General features: G+C 30.3%; 2 protein-coding genes and 1 long non-coding RNA gene across 4 annotated transcripts; 1 reads left to right on the forward strand and 2 right to left on the reverse strand.

Moving 5' to 3' along the window:
* Window positions 1-4,562: 4,562 nt before the first annotated feature.
* Window positions 4,563-7,033, reverse strand: LOC109788133 (early nodulin-like protein 17). The gene is made up of 2 exons (XM_020346796.2): window positions 6,728-7,033; window positions 4,563-5,381 (listed from the first exon to the last, which is right to left on the reverse strand). Exons 1-2 carry the CDS (start codon window positions 6,915-6,917, stop codon window positions 5,044-5,046), a joined length of 528 nt encoding a protein of 175 aa, XP_020202385.1. The 5' UTR covers window positions 6,918-7,033; the 3' UTR covers window positions 4,563-5,043.
* On the forward strand, window positions 5,358-6,888 carry LOC145954127 (uncharacterized). Its single transcript, XR_014431293.1, has 2 exons — window positions 5,358-5,492; window positions 6,641-6,888. It is a non-coding gene; the product is annotated as an uncharacterized LOC145954127 (long non-coding RNA).
* An 8,993-nt stretch (window positions 7,034-16,026) lies between the features above and the next one.
* On the reverse strand, window positions 16,027-20,134 carry LOC109788131 (chorismate mutase 1, chloroplastic). Of its 2 annotated transcripts, none has more exons than XM_020346794.3 (6): window positions 19,791-20,134; window positions 18,826-19,051; window positions 18,602-18,688; window positions 17,801-17,944; window positions 16,845-16,937; window positions 16,027-16,440 (listed from the first exon to the last, which is right to left on the reverse strand). In XM_020346794.3, exons 1-6 carry the CDS (start codon window positions 19,934-19,936, stop codon window positions 16,204-16,206), a joined length of 933 nt encoding a protein of 310 aa, XP_020202383.1. In that variant the 5' UTR covers window positions 19,937-20,134; the 3' UTR covers window positions 16,027-16,203. The 2 variants fall into 2 exon arrangements, with proteins under 2 accessions (XP_020202383.1, XP_082923991.1); XM_083067865.1 differs by lacking the exon at window positions 19,791-20,134 and adding an exon at window positions 19,576-19,723.
* Window positions 20,135-26,153: the final 6,019 nt, after the last annotated feature.

A 26,153-nucleotide genomic window follows, 5' to 3' on the forward strand; every position in this document is an offset into this window, starting at 1 on the left:
TACAATAGGATTAACATGGTTTACGGGAGGTAAATAAAAAATAACAACTATAGGGTCATTGATCACAGTTGGAATTTCTTGGTTTGGAGAGAATGTGAATGAAGACACTGTCACTCCATTGAAGGTAACCGAGTTGGCTAAAGCATTTACACTCCACGTAGTGCCAGAAAATACTGTGGATATCACTGAAGGGAAAGGGGTCGAAATCGCTAGGGAATCCATCTATATTTATTTATTTATTTTTATAAATTTATTACATATATTACACAAGAAACATAAGGAGTGAGAATAATAATCCAATAAATATCAATAATTACACAATTTGCATAGAAATATTTAATACTAGTAAATATTAATTTTTTTATATAAAAATTTGAATTATACTTGTAATGACTACTTAGGATAAATGAGCAATAATAAATAACTAAAGGTTATTTCACATTAAATCTTTACTCATTTAAATCCCCAAGGCAAATCTCCAACTACAAATTAATTTAAACTTTCATTCTTATGACCATAGAATAACATTTATCTTTATAAATGAATGAAGATATATCAATAACATAAGTTTAAGATATTCTTAATAAAACTATATTATAATTAATATTAATATCAAACAAATACTTGAACTAAATTATGTAAATGGAATGTATTAAAGAATATTAATCAAATAATTGACATTGATAAATATCATAAAATAATTAAACAACACAAACTAGGAACACCTCATTAATTATTATGAGAAAATTATCATCGATTAAGCAAATAAGTGAGGTTAGGGACACCTCACTAAATAAATATATATAAAATATAATATAAATAAATAAACATAATAATATATAAAATTTTAAATTTTACTTTATGTTATATTTATTTAGTGAGGTGTTCCTAACCTCATTTACTTATTTAATTTATGATACTTTTAACTCTAAATAATTAATAAGGTGTTCTTGATTTATGTTATCTAATTATTTTGTTATTTATAACTGTCATTTATTAGATTAATATTCTTAAATGCATCTCATTTATGTAAGCTATGTTATACCAAATTTTAAATAATTAAAAATATTCTAAATTATTTAGCTTAAATATTTTTATATTAATTCTAACTATAATTTAGTTTAAAAAAGCACTACATAGTATTGCCACCTTTTAGGATAAATCGATAATAAATATAAATATAAAGAAGAAAATTAATTAAGTGGCTAGTATTTTTGCCTATTTATATATAGAATACCCTATCTTCAGTCTCAGCAAGTATGTTATGAGATATAACAAAGAGGAGTGCACCTTCTTATTTGGAGGCAAGGTCAGTCATTCTGCTTTGATTATGCTGTTAACCACGACTAATATGACTTAACCAAGTCAGATGGCCTCAGATATGACAATAGGTACATTCTTGTCAAACATGTTAATAATCTAGGTTTCCCTATAAACATATTATATTATCTTAGCAGGAATTAGCTAACTATGACACAAATATTTGTGTCATATTATTAGATATATAATAAAAACTCTTATAAATATTTGTGTCATTAAGGGTATAAAATAATGAGAGCAACCATCTATATGCCATTAAAAGAATAAACTAAGGTTCTAATATAATAAAACTCTAAATTGTATAATTTCAAATGATAGGTAGAAGAAATAATGAATTGACATGGCTCTAACTCTATTAAGACAAGAAAAGAAAATTTAAGACATGTTCAAACCACAAGGATTAATTGAGTTAAAGAAAAAAAAAACTATCACAATCTGATGGAAGATACTATTCAAAGAAAATTGAATTATGGATTAAATAAATGAAAAAATATTTTGTGCTATTTATTGTCTTGCTAACCAAAAAGTAACGATGTCTTCATATTAGTGGAAAAGTTAAGTATTGTCTTAAATATTTAAATAAAAATAAAATTTTAACTTAAACTTAGATTAATAAAATAAACGTATTTGTATTTATAATTTATTAGAAAACGAAAATGTAAGGAATACGATCATAAGAATTTCTTTGAAAAAGTATATATTACTTTTATTTTATATCTTTAAAAGATTTTCTTTTAAAAGAATAAATCTGAAAAATAGTCCCATTAAAGAACGATCCTAAAATTGTTGTCCAAAATTGTTAATAGTAATTAATATATAATCATTTTGGATAAGTGTGGACATGTCACATAGAATCTATTTAGATACAAATTTAGAAACATTTTTGAATTTTTATTTCTAAAATATTTTTTATTTTCAGTAGAAAAATTATAAAAACATTTATAGTATGCATCTAATCATGTTTGTAGAATATTAGAAATGGTATAAGAGACTAATAGTTTTGTTCACAAGGTTGAAAGGTTGAGAGACCAAAAATTTTCAGGGCCGAAAAGTCCAAAAAGTCCAGTGGGCCAGCCCGTAAATCTTAATATGTTTTTGCTTAATGTATATCTTAAATTTTCAAGAAAGGGATTCATGTTCAATTTGCAAAACTTTAATATAACTACAATTCTGTTTAGATATAAATTTAGAAGAATTTTTGATAATTTATTACTAAAAATCGAGTTTTTTTTTCAAAAAAAAAAATCTCTGAAATTTTTTTTAAAATTTGTATTCATATATAAGACACTCAATCTCAGTTAAATGATTTTCAAGCTAACATTCATTTCTTCCAGCAACAAATTATGAATAGCTTTAAGCATTTTTTCTTCTTATTATAAGTGATAGTCTATGACACCTTTATGATGATTTTAAAGAAAGAGAGGAAATAATTATGACATAAAATTATAGAAATCATTTTTTACATAAGTGATCATTATATTTTTTTTATGTTTCATAATATATATATATATATATATATATATATATATATATATAATATAGAACTACACTCTAATATATAACACACCTATTACATCAGCCAACAAAAGGAAAGAAAAAAAAATGACTACTCGTCCAAACTCAGATGGATTAAATCATATTTAACAGAATGTTTTATCTAAAAATTGGCACACGAATTAGTTTAACTAGGAACATACTTAAAGCTAACAATATAGTAATCATTATATTATCATGATAAATATCATTTTTTTCAATAATATACATACTTTGAACCTTTAATACTCTTGTAAAAAATGTTAACGACACTTTTTCTAATACTCTTATTATTATTATTATTAATTAAAATTTATTACAAACCAAAAAATGTAATATTTTTTTTTTGTTTTTATAAGACAATTTTGAGGTTTTTATTAATCCTCTTTTATTTTGACTCCTTAATAAATGCCAATTAGTTGTCAATGATAAATTAATTAATAGTTAAGTGACATGAATTGGTATAACTGATAAAAAAAATAATTAATGTCATCTTAAACTTTTAAAATAAAAATTAAATAAAAATAAAATTTTACTAAAAATCTGACAATTAAAAAAAGAACAAAAGGAGTAAAAATCACAATATTTATGTCTTACATTTTATTTAATAAGTCTCTTTAGCGGTAAGACCCATAGATATTTATAACTTTTAACCAATAATAAAAGAAGTATTATTAAGAGTATTAGAAAATGTCACCAAATATTTAAGATTAAGTGACTTTGAGTCTATTTAAAGATAGTTCAGCGGTAGGGGTTGATCCACGCTTAAGCAAGGTCAGGGATTTGAATCCTGCCTTGTGTATGCAGTCGCGTTAAATCTTAGGGCCAGCTATCCCATCTTTTGAGGTACCTCTAACGTAGCGAGAATATTAGTCACTCCTATTGACGGTGGATACTCAAGGGACGAACAAAAAAAAAGTATTTTTAAGAATTTTTTTATTGACAAATATTCTTTATTTTTAATAAAAAAATTCTAAAAACATTTTTATCTTATATCCAATCATCTTAAATATTAGATGCATCAACCAGATCAAACACGTGTTAAGTGGTGCTTTTAAAGTGTAATGCGGTAGGGCTTTTAGTTCTTGAGATGTTAAGACCATTTTGGAATGAGTTCGTTTTATGCAGTTGTCCAACAATAAGCAGTAGTCAATTCAATTAAAAATCGTTAATGAATCTAGATTATGATACAATATGTGATATTAACAATTTAACATTAAACAATATTGATATTTTAGTACAGGTTAAATATTTATTATATTAATTAAAATTTATAAATAATACTTAAAATTTATATAAATAAATATTTTTAAACATATAAATTATATTCTAAACTTTTAATAAATAATTTATAAGAATTAATTTACTTCAACACATACTTAACAACAATAATTAAGATATTTAATTATTTTATAAATTCCTATATTTATTTTATTTGCATTATCTCGTAGCCAACAACAATAAACTATTTCCTAAAAGTGGTTGAGTTCTCCAAATATTATTTTCTCTCAACATTTTCTTATTTCTCACATAAACCTTTGTGATCAAATGTACGTAAGTACCAACGAGTCAACAGTTTGAATAGTATTAGATTCAATTCTTTTAAGTAAAATTTCAAAATTCAAATATTTTGAAAAAATAGCACAATTGAAAGAAGAAACCTTACAAAATGTGACTAACTAGATTTTCTAACAAAAAATAATCTTCAGTGAAGTGAATGAATATTTCACACGATAACAAATTAAACTCTACCTTTTATGAAGTTTACATATGAATGCTCATAACTGTACGTTCAAATGATGTTTTAGAGATCCAAAGAGAAACACGAAAATTAATGGAAAGTAAACTGCAGTGATGCTACACGCACATGGACAAGGTCCTACCAGTCCAAAAGCACAACATCACATTCCCGCAATTCCCGCATTTGAATTCTCCAATAAATCAAATTAATTTAAACAAGTTTGTGACATATTTCTGATCAATAACATGCAGAAATACACCACATTTTGAAAATCAAACACAACCACTACCTAACTCGAGAAACATCACCCTTTGATCAATTTGAGGCCAACAACTAATATCACAATGCAACCAACAATTTCAATTACCTTTGAAGAAAAAAGATTGTAACACAACATGAACACTTATCCATTAGTGTTGTTCAATGGTGGTGTGTAGTAGTATGTATCATTACCAGAAATGAATGAATGCATCCCATGCTGCTCCAACGGCAAAAACAAGAGGCATGAGAAAAATGTGGCCTCTAGAGTAAAGGGTTGGTGCCCCTGACTTTATAGGGGAAGCCTTTGGTGGAGGTGGTAGCTTTTCAACATGAACTGCTACCTTCATGCCACTAAAGCAGAAACCTTTGCCACTGATGAGATAGTAAGTTTTGGTCACATTCAGTGGAACCACATCTCTTCCAGCTCCCCTAGTCCAGTTCACAAGTGGATGATCAGAGTTGCAACTTTCATAATCTGTCTTGTTCACTTCCAGCACACTCATCTGGTTCCTGTCATACACAAAAACTGCCAAACTAACCAAGTTAGCATGATAAAAGTAACTAGGCACCATGAAATCCATCTATCCCCAAAGCACACTCTTGGTTCGGAGCTCAAAATTAGCACACAACCACACAGGTATGTTCATTCCAATTTCCAACTACAAACAACTATTTCTGTGCTTCTATTAACAAAAGTTATGGTAAAAAAAATAATGAACATCTATAACGGCGTGTTGGATTTCATTAACAAATTAAGCCACCAATTGAGGGTAGAAATCATTCCATTTATTCTAGTTTACCTCAATTTTGCTGAGAATTTGATGGGAATATTCATTAACTTTAGTTTAAGAGTAAATTACACTGACACCCTCTGAGATTTTGTGAAATTGCACATAACTGACAACTCTCATCTTTCTAGCATTTACAGCATCCTCCCTTATTAAGGAGTGTCAGTGTAATGTTTACCAAGCAATTAAATTGGGTTAGTGTAATGTCCAAGGAGTACCGGTATTATGCTTCTCAAACAATTAAAGGGGTTAGTGTAAGATCAAAAAAAATATTAAAAAAAAGTAAGCAGTGTGTCTGCAATTTCACAAAACCTAGAGGGGTGTTTATGTAATGTACTATTAGGTTAATTCGGGGGCGCATAAACTTGAGCAGCTATCTTTAATTCACAGAAAATAGCAGCATACAGGGCATCTTAAGATAGCTAAAATTGTTTAAAAGTTAAACAAGATCTGCAACTCTCTACATTTGTTTAACATTTCAAATGCTTGGTTGATATTCCAGATTTTTGTTTAACCAATGATAGTGTTATTTTCCTGACCTTATCTACAACATTGGTGGTGAGTATCCAGTACTTACCACCACTGGGATCTGAGAAAGTAGCACAAGACAACAAAAGCATAAAAAAAAGGATCCAATTATCCAAACCCTATTTCTTATTTACACTCCCCTCTTGACAGAAAATGCAAATTAAGAAAAAAAACGAAATGGGACAGAGAGAGGGAAGAGAAACCCCAACGGCATTCCCCTAAAAATCCCATTTTTACACCTATTTTACATGTTAGACAGAAACACACAATACAACAGCATCCAATGTCATTTCCTTTTCTTATTCAGCCAACATGGGTTCAATAAAAGACTCAAAGATTAATTAAAGACACACAAAACCAAAAGATCTGAAACCATCTGATTTAGACCCTCTTGGTTCAAAAGATAGTAAATTAAGCAACAAAAAGCTACCAACTTTAATCAACTCACCCTATTCCTGAACCAGTTCAGATCCGGTTCACAGAGAGGGCACAACAACAAGAACCATGAAAATTGAAAACAAAGATTCATGCATAGAGAGAGAGAAGAAGAACTTACAGAGCCAGTCATCAAGGTAGAAATGTTTGCCTTTGGTCCATTCAGTGTAGTTAACATTGGGGTTCCAAAACTTGTTGTTTCCAACAGTCCACTTTGTAGCAGAAGCTTCTTCTGGCAACAGCACAAGAATGGTGAATGCTACAAAGAGAAGCAGCATGGGTGGTGATAGCACCCTCTTCATCCCTTCCATCAATAACTCTTTTGCTTGCTTACAGTTACCCTTCTCCACAGTTCAACAAACTCTCTCTGGAACACTCTGGCTGTCACAATGTTCTGTTTTTTTGGCCTTTTGAGGAACCTTTTGGTTCTTTTAATAGCATGTAGTGTCGAAGTTGTATTTGCTTATTTAATTTCATGGGGCTGTTGCTTTCTACTTTCTAGATCTACCATTGATTTTTTATCATCAAAAACTGAGGGAAATTCTACACATTTTTTTTTTTTGTATTGAGATTTTTGAAGTGTACAATGGAAATTGTACATCTTGTGTATTATAGAAAATAATTATTTATGGAAAATAATATGCTGAGGAATATTGAGAATTTATTTATTATTATATAAAAAGGAGTTAAGAAAGATATAACTCTCCGTATTCGATTAAGAAATATTAAATTACTGTATTTGTTATTTTCATATATAAGATCATTTTATTTTATTTGAAAATCTTAAATAATTAGTGAAGAAAAATATGTAAAAGTATTTTAATTAGAATGTAGCGTAAATAATTTTTATATTTTAATTTAATAAAAAAATTATAATATATAATGTTTATTTTAATAGTTACTTTAAAAGCTATATCTAAAATTATTTATAGTTGACTGAGCATATTTCTGACTGGAATTATTTAAATTATTTTAATAAATAATTATCATGATTTAGCCACAAAACAATTTATCAAAGAGTTAGTACTGAAATTCTTTCGAAACTACTTGTTCAAAGTCTCGCATCAAGTATGTCAACATTTGTAAAAAAAAAAAAAAAAAATACTGCTCACTTCAGTTGTTAATATATCAAATACTACATTATTTATAATTAATTTTAGAGAATATTTTTTTATATGTAATGAGAGTGTAGAGATTTTATAATGTTATTCTATTTGAAATCATTTTAAGTTTAATATTTATAGTAATATTATAAGAATTAATAAATTTCTTTCATTTGATAATTTGTGATTAGATCACAATGTAAAAAAGTTTTGCATAATCGATACATTCTAATTCAATTATTAACTTATATATTTGCCAGCTTTACAAATAAGAAAAAATTAGTTTTAATCCTTATATTATTATTTGTTAATTTATATATCCTTATGAAATTAAAAAAAAATTATTATAAGTATTTACTAATTACATGATATGCATATAGATATACCATATGTCACATGACTTCCCAAAGTGGTCGCATAACATATATCTACGTACATGTTACAATATTATTAATTTATTAATTGTTGATAAAAAAAATGTTTAGGCAATTTTTTTCAAAAACACTTATAGGAGGCAAAAATAGAAAGAAAAATGATTAAATATTTTTACAAACTAATTTATAGAAGTCATTTTTTATTAATTTTTTCAAAGTTTTATTTTTAACTCACGCATTAGCTAATTTTAATTTGTGAAAAAAAATTATTTCAAATTTTCTTCTTATTTTTCTTTTGTAGAAGTATTTATAGAAAAACATATTCAAACTAGCTCAAAAATCATTTAAAAAAGACTTAAATTCTTAAAGAGCATAACTATCCAAACAACCTCATAAAAAAAATTAAAGATTAAAAACAAAAGGTTGTGATATTTACAATCACATAAAATATGTCTAAACCTTTTATATTTTACAAAAGTGTAAATCAAGGCAGAAAGTATACATATTCAATTTGTTCTTTTTCTTTTTGGTTTGACTGTATTATTGTAATTTCTTGAAAAGTATACTTTCTTTCTCTTAAAATTTATTTTCCCTTTTCGACATCATAAGATTAAGATGTACCTTTTACTTCTATGATTTTTTTATGCCTATCTTATATTTGGTAAAGAGGTGTATAATAAATGCATAAAAGGGTATTTTGACTCCAAATAAATAAAATTAAAAGACATGACTCAAGTCAAAACATTGCAAGCTGTAAATAAAACAAGGGGGTTGCTACTGTACCCCTAATAAATGAGGGGTTTAGGTACTGTATCTGATGTGTATGTACACATCATTTAAATGCTTAATTATACAGTAACCCTTATTTTACCGTGATCTCTCTTCTTCCCTCCGTCTCCTCTGCCCCTCCCTCCTCTCCTCCGCCCCTCCCTCTTCTTCCTCCTCTCCCGCCCTGTTGACTTCTCCACTGCTGCCACCCACTCCCCTCCACTAATGCCTGCAGATTGCGCAAGGGAAAGGCCTGTGCAAGGCCTGAAGATGAGGAGACTGAAATCGCCGAATCGCACGGGTTTACTTGGAGAGAGAGGGCTTTTGCAAGAACAGTCATAGGGCTCGTTCTTTCACTTTAAACTGAGACAAATTTCCTACCCCGGCAGCTTTCTCGTAAAATTAAATTAGGGCATAATAAGAAAAGCCGAAGCAAAGCATTCAAAAATATGGCTAGTAACAAATACGACTTCGTCCACTGCAACGAATAAAACAATAAGATGATAGGGGTATGCAACTCCACCTGTTGTGTTCTCCACAACTCGCCGGCAATCGTGGTCTTCGCTTTCGCTATCTCGTTCGCCGGCCCGCAGAAAGGGAAGAAACAGGAAACCAGAAAGATTTAAAAAAAAAAAAATGTAAACTTCATATTAATCATTTATCTGACGTGGATGTAAATTTTAAATAATTAAAAAATTATAAATAACTTAAATTTACACGTAAGTGGCACATCATCAATAGTACCGGTATCCTTCTTTTATAGAGGGTACCGTAGAAATTCTCATAAAACAAATAGTAATAACATTAAAGTATATCCTAGGATTGCATGTATATCCCTGGTTCTCATCAAGTCTTGCCTCCGCTGTAAAAGGAAAAAAGAAACATAAAAAAATACATTCACTCTCTACATGCTTTGTGTTTGGTAAAATAGCTACTTACTATACTTATTGTAAGATATATACTTGGAATTCCTTGAACTTAACTCGTACTACGAGCTAATGTTTTATTGTAGGATCATGAAGAACATGCATTATAGTTCTAAGTTTTTTTTTTTTTATCACCATGTTTTCAGAGTTACTCACCAACTTAATTTGTTGAGAATTAATCTATGCCAAAAAAATTAATTAATAATTTTTAATATAATTTCTCCTCTCAAATATTTTCTTTTATTTAAAATTTAAAAAAATTGAGTTTAATATCACTCAAATCAACATCTTATTAATAGTCTTACGTACAAGTAAAAATGTAATGTGATATATTTTAACTCATTTTTCTAGAGTTAGGTAAAATTTATTTTGATAAAATTGAAAGAAAAATGATATTAGAACGTGTTTTTGTATTGAAAAGTGCTCAAATTAGTTTTGAAGATAAAAACAAACAGTCCAAAATTGAGCTTCCATGCATTTCTATGGGCAATTACTTCATGTGGGGAAGTGTTGATTACCTCACAATTAGCAATTCATTGTGAGTTCGAATTGTGTGAGTAGAAATTAATGAGTGGAAAAAAAAATGTTCCATGGAATTGAATTTTAATTATATACCAGCATAACCGATAACTTTCATGAAAAAAGAAAATTCAAAAACAGCCTATTCTCTTCAATAAACAGAAGAGAGAGAGAGAGGGTAAATGTATTAAAGATGAAAGTCAAAATATGTTGTTTTATTCATAGTTTTGCCACTATTACTCTAATCGAACATTATATTCTAAACTTTACTTACCTTGAAAAGCAAACGCTAATTAAATGGCTTGTGTATTCTTTGATAAATGGTTAGAAAAATATTATTAATAAATGAACAAACACATATCAATTTGACAGCTAGATGAAAATATAATATAATATAATATATTCTAATGTTACAATCCTTATCTTGTCATTGTTATTTATGTTGTGTTGGTTGATACGAACATGGTGTCAAAATGGGAAATGGATCCCCTGACTTTGTGGAAGGAAAGTTAGGGTAAATTAATACATTTCAACCGTTAGATTTGTAATAAATGATCAGATTGTGACACGTGTACATTTAAGTTAAAATATATATTGTACACGTGTCACAATCTGATTTATTTTTATACATTTAACGGTTGAGATGTATTAAGTTACCATAACTTTATTTCCCCAAAGTCAGAGAATCCGGATCCGTCAAAATGACCAATACCTTTTCTTCTTTAGCAAGAGCGTGGTCCAGGCTTTCCTAAAATCACGAAACCACAACACAACCAGTACATTGAATACGACATGCAAACTTTCGCTGTCTCATAACTATTTTTATATTTTCAATACGAGTGTAGTGTGACGATTACTTCCTCAATCTGTTTACAATTTGCTGTACACCACATACAAAATTGGGAGAGTAAGTTACCAAAAAAAAATTAAAAATAAAAATGAAATCATAACATTATCCCATGACTCGTGGAGGGTGAACAAGTTTGTGAAGTTTTTTTTTTCTTTTTTTTCTTTCAAATTGTTTTCATGTTGTGGGTTTGACCTTTGTGCAACAGCTAAATAAATGGATTAATTTGTGTAGATTTCAATTACAAAAGTAATGGGCATAGCATAAATGATGGTGTTTGGTTGGCCAATTTCCTCTCCCAAAACCTTTTTTTGATCCATTTGGTGGGGATCGTAATTGATGGGCGAGGAGTAAGGGGTAAAGTGATATTGCTTATTATTTCATATTAGGGGTGTTTGAAGTTAAATGGCATAAATTATTTAAACCGAGTTATTCAACCTGCCTCTTTTAGTTGCAATTTTGATTCGAGTTGGTGAACAATTTGAATTGGATAATTATGATGTTAGATCATGCTTGGCAACAATCATGAAATGTGTCCTTTGATTCCTCAGTAGAGCCAGTGTATCATTTTTGGATTAGGAGTATCATCTGTGGTACACCAAGAAATGCGAATAAAATAAATCCTTTAAATAAAACTAAGGCCATTCACAACTTGTTTTAGAAAAGTTAAAAAAAATTAATGAACAAGAAACTTAATCGGGGATTAAGGGTATGTTTGAATAAATTAATAAAATGAGGGTTGAAACAAAAATAAACAAACACAAGCTAGTGTAACGATCTGACGTGCCGTCACACTACGAAACAACATTATACACTACTGGAATATATATACTAAAATAGTATAATAAAATATTTACAGCACAAGTTGCTAATCAAGCAACCAACAACAAACAATTATATACAACAAAGAATGCTACTATAAGGTAGCCTACAAAAAAAAAATCCATCTCCAGGCACCTCCTGTAGCCTCTAACAGCTATCTCCCAGCCTATCCCTGCCCTGCTCCCATACAACGTATGATCATCGCAGTCCAAACCACATGAAAACATGCAAGGGTAAGCTAGAGACAATAAACAACTCATAAATATCAAATATGAAACACAACTATATAATCATCTTCACATCCTACACAATAAATAAACAACAAATATATTATACATCTTAACATCAATTCAACTTGATTTCACATATCAACGTTGTATCAACACCTCAACACAACTTACAACATAACAACACTATCATCATCCTCAACAGAATCAACATACAACACAATCACAACTTAACAATATAATAACATAGATACAACTCTTATCAACAACAAATCAACTCATCAACAACTTATGCGTCGCCATGCATTTCAACTCGGAGATCTCCAACAACTGAGGTTGAACAGTCTAGGTGGCATAAACCCTACTGAATCTAGCGTTTGACCTATCTCAACCAGGTCAGGTATAGAACAGCGTTAGGAACTCTGAAGAGAACTAGGTATAAACAACAATAGGCAATTGCTCAGGTATGCCACTTAGACTTGGAGGTTCAGTACTACTGTCAGGACAGAAGGGTTTGGGTATGAGCCTACCACGACCTTAGCTAGCATCACCAATCCACATATGGAGTTAGCTCACCCACTGTCCTCCAAGTATCACGCACCCTCCAGTACCTAGTCAAAGACTACATCTCTAACTAGATACCTTACTCAAATTGGTCATTCAACCATGACATGGATCGACTACTTCCATGTCGCCCACACAGTACTAAGGGATTCAACTTTAAAACAACTTTCAACTTATCTCCTTAGTATTATGTATCTCAACATAGGACATATATCTTCATCATATGTCCCCAACTTTTCAACTTTACAACAATAGACACCATAACAACTTTACAACAATAAACATTTGGCCGCTTGTAATCGGTATAGCTCGGCCTAGCCCCTATACCGTGGTCGCTTTGTACACGTGTGCCTCGACCTTTCCTACACACGGGATCAACTAAGTCCTAGAGGAGAACAACACAACGTCTACTCCAAGGGACAACTTCCCAAGGAGGGTTTTTCAACAAATTGGGCTCTCAAGCACCACAACTATCTCAATCTACACAATGGGATGAACAACTTCGAAAACATCTCCCCTAGTCCTAGTGATCAACAACTCATCATCACAGCTTAATCAACTTAACAACTTAAACAACATACAACTTTTCAACTCATCATCTCAATCAACATTCAACTTGAACAATATAGTTTATCAGCACAACAACTCATCAACATTTTTTAACAACACATTTTAACAACACAACGTCTCATTTCAACTTTAAACAACACAATCATCATAAAATAATATATTTTCAACACATGGTATAACATACAACTCTTCTCTAACAACTTAACAACATAGTCTACTAATAACATCTATATAAATCACACACATCTACACACTTCACATCATGCTTCTCACAACTCACAATATTATCATCATGCACTTCACAACTTTCAACTATATCATCTCATCATGTTTCACAACATAAACATGTCCACACATAACATATAGCAACTTTATCAACTTAATTTCAACATGCTTCAACAATATCATAGATCAACACACAACTTGTAAACAACTTCACTATACTCAACTTGCATCTCTTCATTTCACTTTCTACTCATCATACATCTCAATATAATTATACAACTCCACATGAGTTCCTAAACTTACATACAACCAAACAACATACAATCTAGCTTCCCTTACTCGAAGATTGGCTCAGAATAACCAAAAACTGAGAAGAAGTAGAATTTCCTTTCCGAAGCTCAACCCAGGACTTCACTCCACCCAAAGCAAGCTTCCTAGTCCAGAGTCCTTCTCTCTAAAACTTCTTTCTAAAAACCTCTCATTCTCCTCAACTGCACAACCTCTATTTATAGAAATTTGAACTAACCAGAACGGCCCGTTCCAAATTCGGAACAGCCCATTCTGGGCTCCTTCATCATGTGTCAAATTCACATGCAGAACAGTCCGTTCTGAAATCGGAACGGCCCGTTCTGGCACGTCTAGAACAGCCCGTTCCCAAACCGGAACGGCCCGTTCTGGAGTTAAATTTAACTCACAATGACCACTTTGGAACGGCCCGCTCTAGTCCAAGATTCATAGGCCTATTTAATAGTTTAGAACGGCCTGTTCCAGTTTGGGAACGACCCGTTCCTGTTTGGAAACGACTCGTTCCTGTTTGGGAACGACCTGTTCTAGGCTACTAAATCACCCTTGTTTTAGTATTTTGGAACGGCCCGGTCCAATCTAGGAACGCCCTGTTCCAGTCTACTAATTACGTTACAACTAGCATAGTTCATTAATATATGCATTAAGGGTATGTTTGAATAAATTTTTCTAACAACACTTAGAATAGGGGAAATAAATAAATTTTTCTATAAGCTAAAAGTAATTTATATAAAATTAAAATCAAGATTTTGAAGAAACTAATAAGAAAGAATTTCTATAAATTAATTTAGACATAAACTAATAGAGAAGTTTATGTCATTTATCTTTTCTTTTTCTAATTTGTATAAACTAATAGGAGAAGCTTATCCATACAAATTCTAATTTGTATGTCGGACACGTTAAACATTAAAAAATGCCTAAACACACACTAGTGCAAAAATTGGATTTAAAATCGAACTTTTAAGATCGTTTATAAGGTAACCGATCTTAAAAGTGACGCGGTGGCAAATTTGTAAATAAAATGAACACTTTTAAGATCGGTTAAAATTTAACCGATCTTAAAAGTACTTTTAAGATCGGTTAAAAAAGAAACGATCTTAAAAGTGACACTTTTAAGATCGGTTACAAAAGAACCAATCTTAAAAGTACTTTTAAGATCGATTATAAAAGAACCGATCTTAAAAGTGTCACTTTTAAGATCAGTTATAAAATAACCGATCTTAAAAGTACTTTTAAGATCAATTATTCTATAACCGATTTTAAAAGTGCTACTTTTAAAATCGGTTATTTAAGAACCGATTTTAAAAGATCTATTTTTAAAATCAGTTATTTTAGAACCGATTTTGTATGTAATATACAAAATCGATTCTTCAATAACCGATTTTAAAAGTATCGTCAGAAATCTTTTATATTCCCCTCTATTCTCATTCTCTTTAATCTTTCCCTTCATTCTTATTTTTAATCTGTGACGCTCTCATTTTTTAAAGTCTCCAATAAGGTAAATTTTGTTGTCGTTTTCGTTTTAATTTTCGTCTTCTCATGTTCTTATTTTGTCTCTTTTCGTTTTCTCACGCTTTTTTTTTTCTCTATTTCAGGCTCATTTTGGCTAAATTTTGAACCTGGAACGGCCCGTTCTCCAAGGAGAACGCCCCGTACTTAAAATTAAATTTAGGTCTTTTGATTAAACTGGAACGGTCCGTTCCAGTTTAATTTTTTTTCCCAGCCAGCCTTTTAAGATCGGTTATTAAACAACCAATCTTAAAAGTTAACTTTTAAAATCGGTTGTTTAACCGATTTTAAAAGTCTAACTTTTAAAATCGGCTCTTTCAAAATCGGTTAAAGAACCGATTTTAAAAATTAAAAATAACCGATTTTAAAAGTCTTTTTTTCACTAGTGACAAACCAACTACTATTAATTTATAAGAAATGCCTTTGTAAAAAAAAAATCTCATGCAAAAATTCCTCCGCGTTAGTTGGACCATTTTATCACCTCAGGACTTAATGACACCATTTTCATAAATAGTAGGCAGGAAAATTGCTGTTTTAAAATGAAAACCACCAAACATAGTCATTACTGCCTTCACTTTTTCAAAACAACCACATGGAAACTGTTCACTTCTTTTTACTGTAATATATACTAGTAATACTAAAAAAATTGAAGTTACAATGCAATCAACACAAAAGAAACATAATATAAAAGGATGCCATAAGTTATTACATAAAATCCCGATATTAAATTCCTTGTATGTTAATTACAAAGCTGGTATTTATAGAGAAGATTCAGATAAAACTATCAGAAAATATAAAATACCCTATGAACATTTGTAATTGGAAAAGTACGTGTAATGTTCAATCCAACCTTCTCAATAAATAAGCAACTTGAACTTCCTTTGTCAATGGCATGATCCAGTCACCATATAGATCAGCAATCAAGTTTGGATTTATTTTGTAGACCGGCTCAGTTCGATGTTCCTTCATATTTACAATCACCTCTTGCCCATAAGTCTTGGTCTTCATGTCAACTCTCCTCTTAATTGCCTCTTCAACTTCAGGATATGTTAGCAATTCCATTAACTTGTCCTTGTCCTGAAAAGTCACCGTGATAAAACAAAGTTGATTCTATGAAAAATCCAGCCAGCAGAAAAATGAAATGAAACCAAAAATTGTCCCTTAAGGAATGCAAAATCTTCAAACTTGTAGGCATGTCCATCAAAATCAGTACCATTTACCAGTAACCAAATCGATTTATACATGACCCAGAGAAACTTATGACACAAATTAACATGATTAGTTGATAGTTAATTATAATGTTTCCGATTTGAAGCAGATTTATGACGCAAAAATTAGCATTATTAGTTGATCGTTAAGCATAATGTTTCCAATTTGAATTAGATGTACCATCAATAATGAGTTTCCAAGAAAAGTAGAAAAATAACAAGAATTGTTTTAGAGCTTGCCAGTCTGGCCCTCTAACAGGTATTTGTATGTACCTGTGCTATAATGGCCTCTTTATATGCTTCAGGATTAGCTCGAAATTTTGCCTCAGCTACATATTTTCCATAATGGATTCTCTTTGAAATAACCTGGAGTCACAAGAAAACAAAAGTTTCCATCAATGTAAAGGAATTTATGATTACAATCTAAACTTACTTGGAGGGACAGATATTGCTGAACTTTTCAACATAAAGCAAGCTAAATGTTGACTAAGGAAACTAGCAAGTTGCAATAATTTGTAAAAATCCCAGTTCACAAAATTTATAATTGGCATAACAAAATATTAGCGTATGTTTCGACAGGAAATTTTAGAAAATCAAAAAATTTGAAATTTTTGATATTTGAATTCCCTTGATTTTAATTTTTATCATTCATTAAATGATCATATAGGAAAGTATTTGTAATGGGTATCCTCCATTGTTTTCTATCACTGGTATTTTTTTTTCAATGGGGGAAAATATGACTTATTTGTTATGGGAACTTTCATGCAGATCTCTACACAAGGCCTGTGCATATTGGAGAGCATGATATGAACCTAAGCAAGAGTAAACTGGAAGGCAAGAATGCCTAGTCCTCTGTTTTCTTTAGATTGGGGGGAGATGTTATGTAGACGGCTAGAGAGAGATTTGAGGAGTCACCACAGATTACAGATTTGAGGATCAGCTTTTTTTGTTCTTCAACAAAATAAAATATTGTTTCACAAACATCAAACCAATTCGTCTTGACATTGCACACGTAAAAAGCTAAATACCGAGGAAACTAAAAAGGATACTTTAAATGATGGTATAGATAGATTTATATATAATAATAGATAATAGATAATAATACTTTATGCTTTGAGATCCACTAATATGAAGTAAATTAAATAATCGAAAATACAAACTGGTACAACCCCTGGACATAATTTTAATTTGGAAATGAATTTAACTAAAAGGAAATTAATAATGTGTACCTGCAAGCATATTACATCACAAACAGAACTGGATCCAGAGTTTCCATCATCTCCTTCCTTGACTATTTGTGGGATAAGAACTCTGAAGTATAAACTCCATACTTTATCATTTATATTAATTGAATCAGCAATAGGGTGCAACACCTATTCATATATGACACAGGAATTCAGCGAAAAATCAATTAACACAAAGATATAACAACAAATTCATTAAACACACAGAGACAGAGAGAGAATTAAACTTTAATTTTTTTAATTAACAAGCTGATTAATTTTCCATTTACTCTTCATTTTAATGATATTATTACTTTGTGCAAATGTTTTGGGCTGAAATAATCTAATACCTTACACTATCATACAGTAGAAATTTCCCTACTTGGTAAACATTTTTTCCTTTTCATGCAACTAGAATGTTTTAATTTCACCGTAATCACAAGGACATCCTCTTACACCAATCCTACTTTTAAGACTCTCTTCCTTTAAAAGAATCCTTTCACACTAGATTTTTGCCAATTTACAATCAGTTTTAAAATTCTATAAAGACAGAGAAACGAGTAATTGACATGTCACCTTTACGCCTACATAGCTAGTCTCACCACCGGTGTTATGATTATGAATGGCAATTCGTAAACTCCTACATGCTGCCTGAATGGACTTGGACAGTAGGAATTTACAGACTTCTACACATTGTTATTCTATCTACGTGAAAGCATAGTTCTATCCCCAAGTGAACATGACAAATTTAGTGACTACAAAATCTCAAGGGAACAACCTTGATTACTGCTAAGGAATATGTTTTACCTGAGGGTACTGCAAAGGTGGTAACACTGGTTCAGGCAAGCTATCTGGAAAGAATGGATGCTCATCAGGGCTCTTGTACCTACCCACCTACAGAACAATTGGAAACACAGTCAAGAAAATTACCATTTATATATTTATACATATCAGACATTTGTACCTTTAATTTATCAATTTTTTTATAAAAACGTTTAGTCATTCATTTCTTTTAAGGCTTAGGTCCACACCTTGGCATGAAGCTTCTCAGTTTCCCTGAGCATGTACTCTACCAATGAGCCATGAAATCCATCCATGGAGAATGCATCAGGGTCATATGTATCTTCATTGTAACAGTATTGTGATCGCTCCAAGAGACTGAAGATTATGCTATCCTCTTGACGAATTAGAGAGCGCCTTATATAATCAAGTGTCAAGTTCTCACTCTCATCAATCCTTTTCTTTAATGGCACTGACCTACACAAAAGAAATAAGATAAATTTAAAACATGACTGAACAACATAGAAGCCCCACCCCACTTCACACAAAACAAAAACTGAAAACACAACAATAAGAAAAAATGAAAAAAAAAATGAAAAGAATAAAATATGAATTTATTTCTATGCAATGATAATATAAAACTAACAACGAATCAGAAATCCTAATAGTTATGATGATATTTAAAGCAGGAATCGTAAAAATGATCAACATCATCATGCATGAATCACTAAGATCGGCCTAGTGATGAGGATCGAAATAAGTATATGAGAACTTAAGTTTGTATTTATTATAGTTATTGTAATATTTTCTACTTATTAAAAAAAACTTAATATTTTCTCATAATATATTTAATGAAAGGGAAAACATCTTCTATATTAAGAATAAAAAAACAATTCCATACATACACTTCATCCTGAGGTAATTGAGCAGGTCCCTTGTTAAAAACATAAATAGGAAAGACCATTGCTGTTAAATTTTCTGATCAAGAAAATGCAACTAACCCAATTACATGCACTTTCCTCTTTGCTAATCCACCAATTCCCGTTGAACCCCAAAGGTTGGGGATCAATTCGATAGACAAATTCAAACACATGCACCCAATTGCAGAAAGAAAACAGAACAACCAAAAATCGGAACTTGTGGATTAAAAAATAGATTTTGAGAAAAAAACCAAAATAGAAATTTGAAGAGAGAGAGAGAGCAGAGTGGGCCTTACTCAACAGAAGGCGAGTGTGCCCGGAGAGAAAGATTGGATTTTGAGGCAAAAGGCGTAGTGGGGTTGAAGAAAATTGAAGCCCTGCGAGTGGTGTGATGAAAAGCACAAGTGGGTGTTGAAGGGGCTCTTAGAAGCTTAGACTCCATTGGAGAGAGAAAGAAAGTGAATTGTAGTTTTGGAAAGTAGTGTGTGAAGAAGAGTTGGGATTAAGAAAGAGAAATTAGTAGCATATGGTGGCTGAGAATTCAACCGCAAAATGCATTCATGTAGAGAGTCCTGAAACGTAGTAGGTGTAGCTGTGTGAGACAGTACCAAACCCTGTGACTTGTGATGTTAAAAGTTTGGTAGGGGATTCCATTTTCACATAATAAAATATATTTAAAAATTATTAATGTTTGATAGATGAATTAGTGTTGTGTTTGAACTTTAAACTTAAAAGTCTTGAACTCAAATTTTATTATTGTAAGAATGATTGATTTTTAAAAATATTTTTTATTATTTAAAAATTTAAAGATAAAATCATTAAAAAAATTAAATAAGATAATCTCTTTTATTATATTTTTTTTTATCGATTTATAGATATAAATAAAACTCAAATTAGAACTGTTATTCGTAAAATCTAATTTTTTTTATTTAAATCAAAGTATCCCTCGGTTAAAAGTTAAACACAAGGGGATCCAAGTATTAGTATACATTTAAGAGTTCAACTTTTTTCCACAAATTTCATTAAGAATAACTTTCTACAAAAATTGTTATTCATTAGATTGATTTAGACTAATCATCATTATAATACTGTGATTATTGTTATCTAAATGGTTTTTCACATAAAGAGACATCATTCCGACATGTAATTGCATGATTAATAGTAATTATATTTAATATTTTATTCTTATACTAACACTTTTTTAACCAATATGTATAATTTATTGTGTTAGTAGCATTTAAATTTGGATATAAAATCATGATCACACGTACACTTTATCTAAATAGGATCAATCCAATAAAAAAAATTAAATCCCTTTATTAAACTAAAGAAAAAATCAGTGTTAATAATTTATTAATAGATTCGCAATTAATTAAAGATATAAAAAGAAAGTGTTAATTAATATATTTTAAAGTATATCTTTGTTTGATATATTTAAAAGAAATAATATTCACATTTCTTTATTATATATGAAAGGGAATGTAGTGTTCTTTTAAGTTATACTACTCTCTTATATTTGAATTTTTTAAAAATATCATTCCCTTCTATACACAAATATTATTGGTTGTCAAATATTTCTTTTTTAAGATTTATGTTATTCTATTTCCTCATTTAAATTATTTTATTATTTATCCTATTCTTTTGTCTTTTTTTTCAATTAAATTAAGTTATTTTTCGTGTTCTTATTTTGAGATTGATGTGAGGCATTGGATTTGGAAGGCAATTAGTGTGCCGTCAAAGCTCGGATCAAATTCCATATTTACACATTGTTTGCCATAAAAGAAACATCAAAGGAATATAATTAATACACATTTTTTAAGAAACTTTTCTTTATTTGGTATATATAAAAATTGAAAGGAAAAGAAAAAGGAAAAACAAATATAAATTCCATGCTAAATTCTCTCGCTCCAATTTGGAAAGAAAACAAAAAACACAATACTCAATGATTACATAATTTGCATCATATCATGTAAAAGCAAAATTATTATATTTTAATTTTACTAGGCTCATTTATATCTTTTAAAATATATTTTTATTTTCTGTCATTATCTGCTACCAAACAACTAAATAAAATCATCTCATTTTTTCTTCTTTTCATTTTCTTTTCTTTCGCTTTCTTTCATTAACTCAACAAATAAAGTTACAATATCACTCCTAGTTTTGAAATTTATCACAGTCTATTATAGTCAACTTTTGTAAAAAAAAACAAAAAAACAAAAAAACAATGGTCATCAGTCATCGCCAACGTCAACGGTAATTGTAAAATTAAAACTATTACTAAATTTTAATTATTTTAATTTATTATGTTAATAATTATTATATTAAGATATATTTTATGTTTTATCCTTTAACTTTCAAAATACTCTCTTCTGTATTTTTTTTTTATTTTCTCTTCTATTTTGTAAACTTATTTTTTAAACAGCTCGCACACTTAAAATAATTACTCAAAAATTATTAAAACCTTTTAATTATTAATTATTCACACAAATTTGACATAATTTTTTTTTTACATAAGACACGAAATACCCATTTTACACTAATGTTAATAAAATATATTTTCTTTTGGTATAATATTAAAATAGATTTATAATATGTATGATTATAATTTTTTAAAAATAATTAAATAATCATTGTTTAATTTATAATTAACTAAACGGAAAAACATATATCATGCATCATGTTTAACGTTTACTACCAAAGTTTTTAACTATTATCTCTCATTCAATAGGTTTGACCTATCTAACTTACCTACTCTTTGTTTTTATTATTATCCCTTGTTAAATAGGTTTGACACTTTGAGTAAAACCGATTAGGTTTTTTTTTTTACTTTTTATTTTTAACTATTAGATTAATATTTCTCTTTTAAATTTTTGTTAAGTGTTCTAAAATATTATAAAATAATTAAAACTAAAAAAATATAAAATATAAAAATAAGAAGATCTTTAACTTTAGCCTTAAAACTTTTTTTCTTTAATATACATATTTTTCATTTTTATCCCTATATTTCTTTTCTGTCTTTTTTTTTTTACAGTTTTTCATGATGTGTCCATTAAATAGACATCGTTTCAAATAAATTTTAGTTTTTTTTTGTTTGTTCTTGGAGGATTCCTGCAGTGACTAATCACCTCGCTAAGTTGGAGGCACCTTAAAGGGTGAGATAGCTGGCTGTAAAATTTAACGCGGCTGCATACACAAGGCAAGATTCAAACTCCTGACTATGTTTAAGCGTAAATCAACCCCTATTGCAGAACCACACACTTGGGGTTCAAATAAAGTTTAGTTGTTTTTATATTTGATACGTCATGTATAAATAATAAAAAATAACAGCAAAGATAAATAAATAAATATATATATATATTATAGGAACAAAAAATATTTAAACATAAATATATGTTTTTAGTTTTTTATATTTTATACTTTGTTAAAATATTTTATTTATTTGTGTAACATTTTAACATATTTGTCAAAATTTGAATGAGAAATAATGATGTAATAGATAAAGTGAAGAAAGTGACTTTTATTTTTGAAAATTATTGAATCCGTTTCTCAATTTGACCACTCTAACAGTGCATGTGCAATTAATTTTTATTAATTAATCAGAAAATGATTATGATTCGTAGGTGGCGTGCGTCCACAAATACATATTCTGTTTCCATCTGTCCACGTCACTTCACATGCTTTTACTTTAATTTCTTTAATGAGTTTTTGTTAACTTGTGAAGTATAATATTGGAGTCAACTTTTAACAATTATCTTTTATTTGCAATTAAATTTTTAAATGATTAAAACGTGAGATATTAATGTATTATTTTGACAACTAATATTTTGATTCATCTCCTTTATTTTCTGTTTTAGTTCGATCTTTTGACTTCTTTCAAATTAATTTTCTGATTAAGTACTCTTACATTTGTTCTTCAATCTATTTTAATAACAGGGTATCAATTTTTTTTTTTTGTTTAAAGTTAGAAAATCAAATCTATTTTTTCAATACAAATAAAACTACCAATGTGGGTTAGGTTTAGCAAAAAAGATTGTTAATCCTCCATAACATGACAAAATAAGGTGGATTGTCCACATTTAGTATTTAATACTTAATATTATTTCAAACAAAATAACTTTTGAAAGAATAATGTGTGAAAAATGTAACGACCCGGCTGGTCACTACACACTGCACAACAAAATGACACCACAAAGAAAGAACAAGTATATATATATGTACAGACATCTAGAATATATATATATACACAAAGTCCAAATCTGTGTCTACAACAGAGTACACAAGTACAACTCAAAATAGGCCAACTAGTGGCTAAAACATCAAAAACATCAAAAGAATCAGCTCAACTGCCAGCTATAGTCTAGCCTCAACTCACCAAACACATGAAAACAACAAAGGGTAAGCTAGTGAAAAGAATTCAGCATACATTTATATATCATACATGAATGATAAACAGCTACAGCTATCAGCACATCATCAACATACAACTCATCAGCTATACAACATAAACAACAATAAAACATACAATGCGTCGTCACGCATATCAGCTCAGAGATCTCCTACAACAGCTCAGCCTTACGGCCTAACAGCTCAGCCTTACGGCAATAACAGCTCACAGCACAACACAACTCAGCAATATACATCTAATACAGCTCACATCATAATTCGTCAATTTCAACTCATACTCAGCATAAAACAACATTCATCATCATTTAATTAAACCTCACCTCCGCGCCCGGCGCACTCCTGGTCGCGCCCGGCGCAGCACAACTAGCGAGCACCAGGGGCCAGCGCACCCGGCGCAAAAGTGCCCGCGACCGGCGTGACCCATCCAGAGAGCCCAAGGCTCCTTCGCGCTTGGCGCAATACAAATTGCGCCCAGCGCAAACCCAGGCAGAGACTCCAAGGAGTCTCACACGCCCGGCGTGCCCAAACCCGCACCCAGCGCAGGGAAGGCAGAGACCTCCCAAGGTCTCGCGCCCAGCACAATTCGAATTGCGCCCAGCGCCCCCCCATGGCAGAGACTCCCAAGGAGCCTCCACGCCCAACGCGACAATGATCGCGCCTGGCACCACACCAGAAACCCCAACCATGTTATCTACTGATATCGCGCCCGACACAATCCAAGTCGCGCTTGGCGCGGGCCATCCAGAAGCTCACATTCTCAAACTCGCCCGGTGCACACATCTTTGCGCCCGACGGGCTTGCCTAAATGGAGCCCCCAGATGGTCACGCGCCCGGCGTGAAGAACGGCGCTTAGCGCGAAGCTCAGCAGCAACCCTCAACTTTCGAAAAAATCTTCAAAACATGCAAAATCAACCAGAAAACCAACATGCAATCCATCTAAAAGTCCACATTTTCATCAAACATCCCGAAAAACACCTCATTTTCAGCATGCAACCAACAACAATCAAAACCCTGAATTTTCACCCTAACCCCGAAAACGAATTTCTTCAATCTCAGCACGAAATCATTAAACCATCAGCCTACAAATGAGTTTATGAACTCATTTCCAACAAAAAATAGTCCAAAAACTAGCTTCCCTTACCTCGGTGCAAGGAATCCGAGCTTCTGGGAAGAGACGAACGACGAACGGAGGAGAAGAGTGACGGAGAAGAAAGGAAACAGCACAAATCCACACGGCTCGACCAGAAAATCAATACCTACTCAGCACCTTGAATCCAAGCAAAAGAGGAGAAGGGAGAGTTTGAGAGGAAAGAAGAGAGTGAACCAGCAAAAGTGAGTGAGAAGAGAGTTTGGGAAAGAAAAGAAAAAGGAAAGGGGTCTCACAGAAAAAAAAAATTATAAATGTATTATTTAGATTAATTTGGGTACTCATGTTGATGGTCACCTTGAATGATTTTAAATCAACTCTTTTAAAAATAATTTTAACTAATTTTAATTCAAATGAGAATTCTTGTTTTTCTCTATTATGATTTGTTTGATTTCAAGAAGAAAATATCACATAAGGACGAAAACCAACATTAGAAGTCTTTTATCCATCGTTTGAAGAGTTTCATGACGTGAGAAGGAAAAATAAATATGTTGATCCACTTGCTATTCAATATCATATAAGAGAGAGAGAAACACTAATTATGTGCTTAAAAATCATATAGAATTTTATTATACTATTTTTTATTAGTTAAAAAAACTAAGAAAATTTTGTTTTTTATTTATGTTATTTATATATGTATATACCACTTTTGTATAATATTAATTGAGGAGAAATCAAATGACTCTAGAAGTAACTCTTACTTAAGTTATTTTACTCAATAACTCGTGATATATGTTGAATTTCAATAATCTAACCGTTAAATTAAAAGTTCTTAATACATAGATCTAGTTTACAAATTTTAAAATTTTTTGAAAATTATTTGAATTTATATAACGAAGTATCATATGGTCTTCAAATTTTTTAAAAATTTATAAACTTAAATTATACATTAAGAACTTTTAATTTAATAATTGGATCATTGAAATTCAACATAAACAATGAGTTATTGAATGAAGTAACTTAAGCAAAAATTACTATTAGAGTCATTTCATCCTTCTTCATATTAATTGACTTAAATATGTTTTTAGTCCCTTAAATTTAGGATAAATTTATTTTGGGTATTTCAAATTTAAAACTGATATTTTTAGTCTCTCAGATCACTAATAAC

The sequence above is a fragment of the Cajanus cajan genome, chromosome 2 (assembly GCF_000230855.2).
Source record: "Cajanus cajan strain Asha chromosome 2, NIPB_CcT2T_4, whole genome shotgun sequence".
NCBI classification, from domain to species: domain Eukaryota; kingdom Viridiplantae; phylum Streptophyta; class Magnoliopsida; order Fabales; family Fabaceae; genus Cajanus; species Cajanus cajan.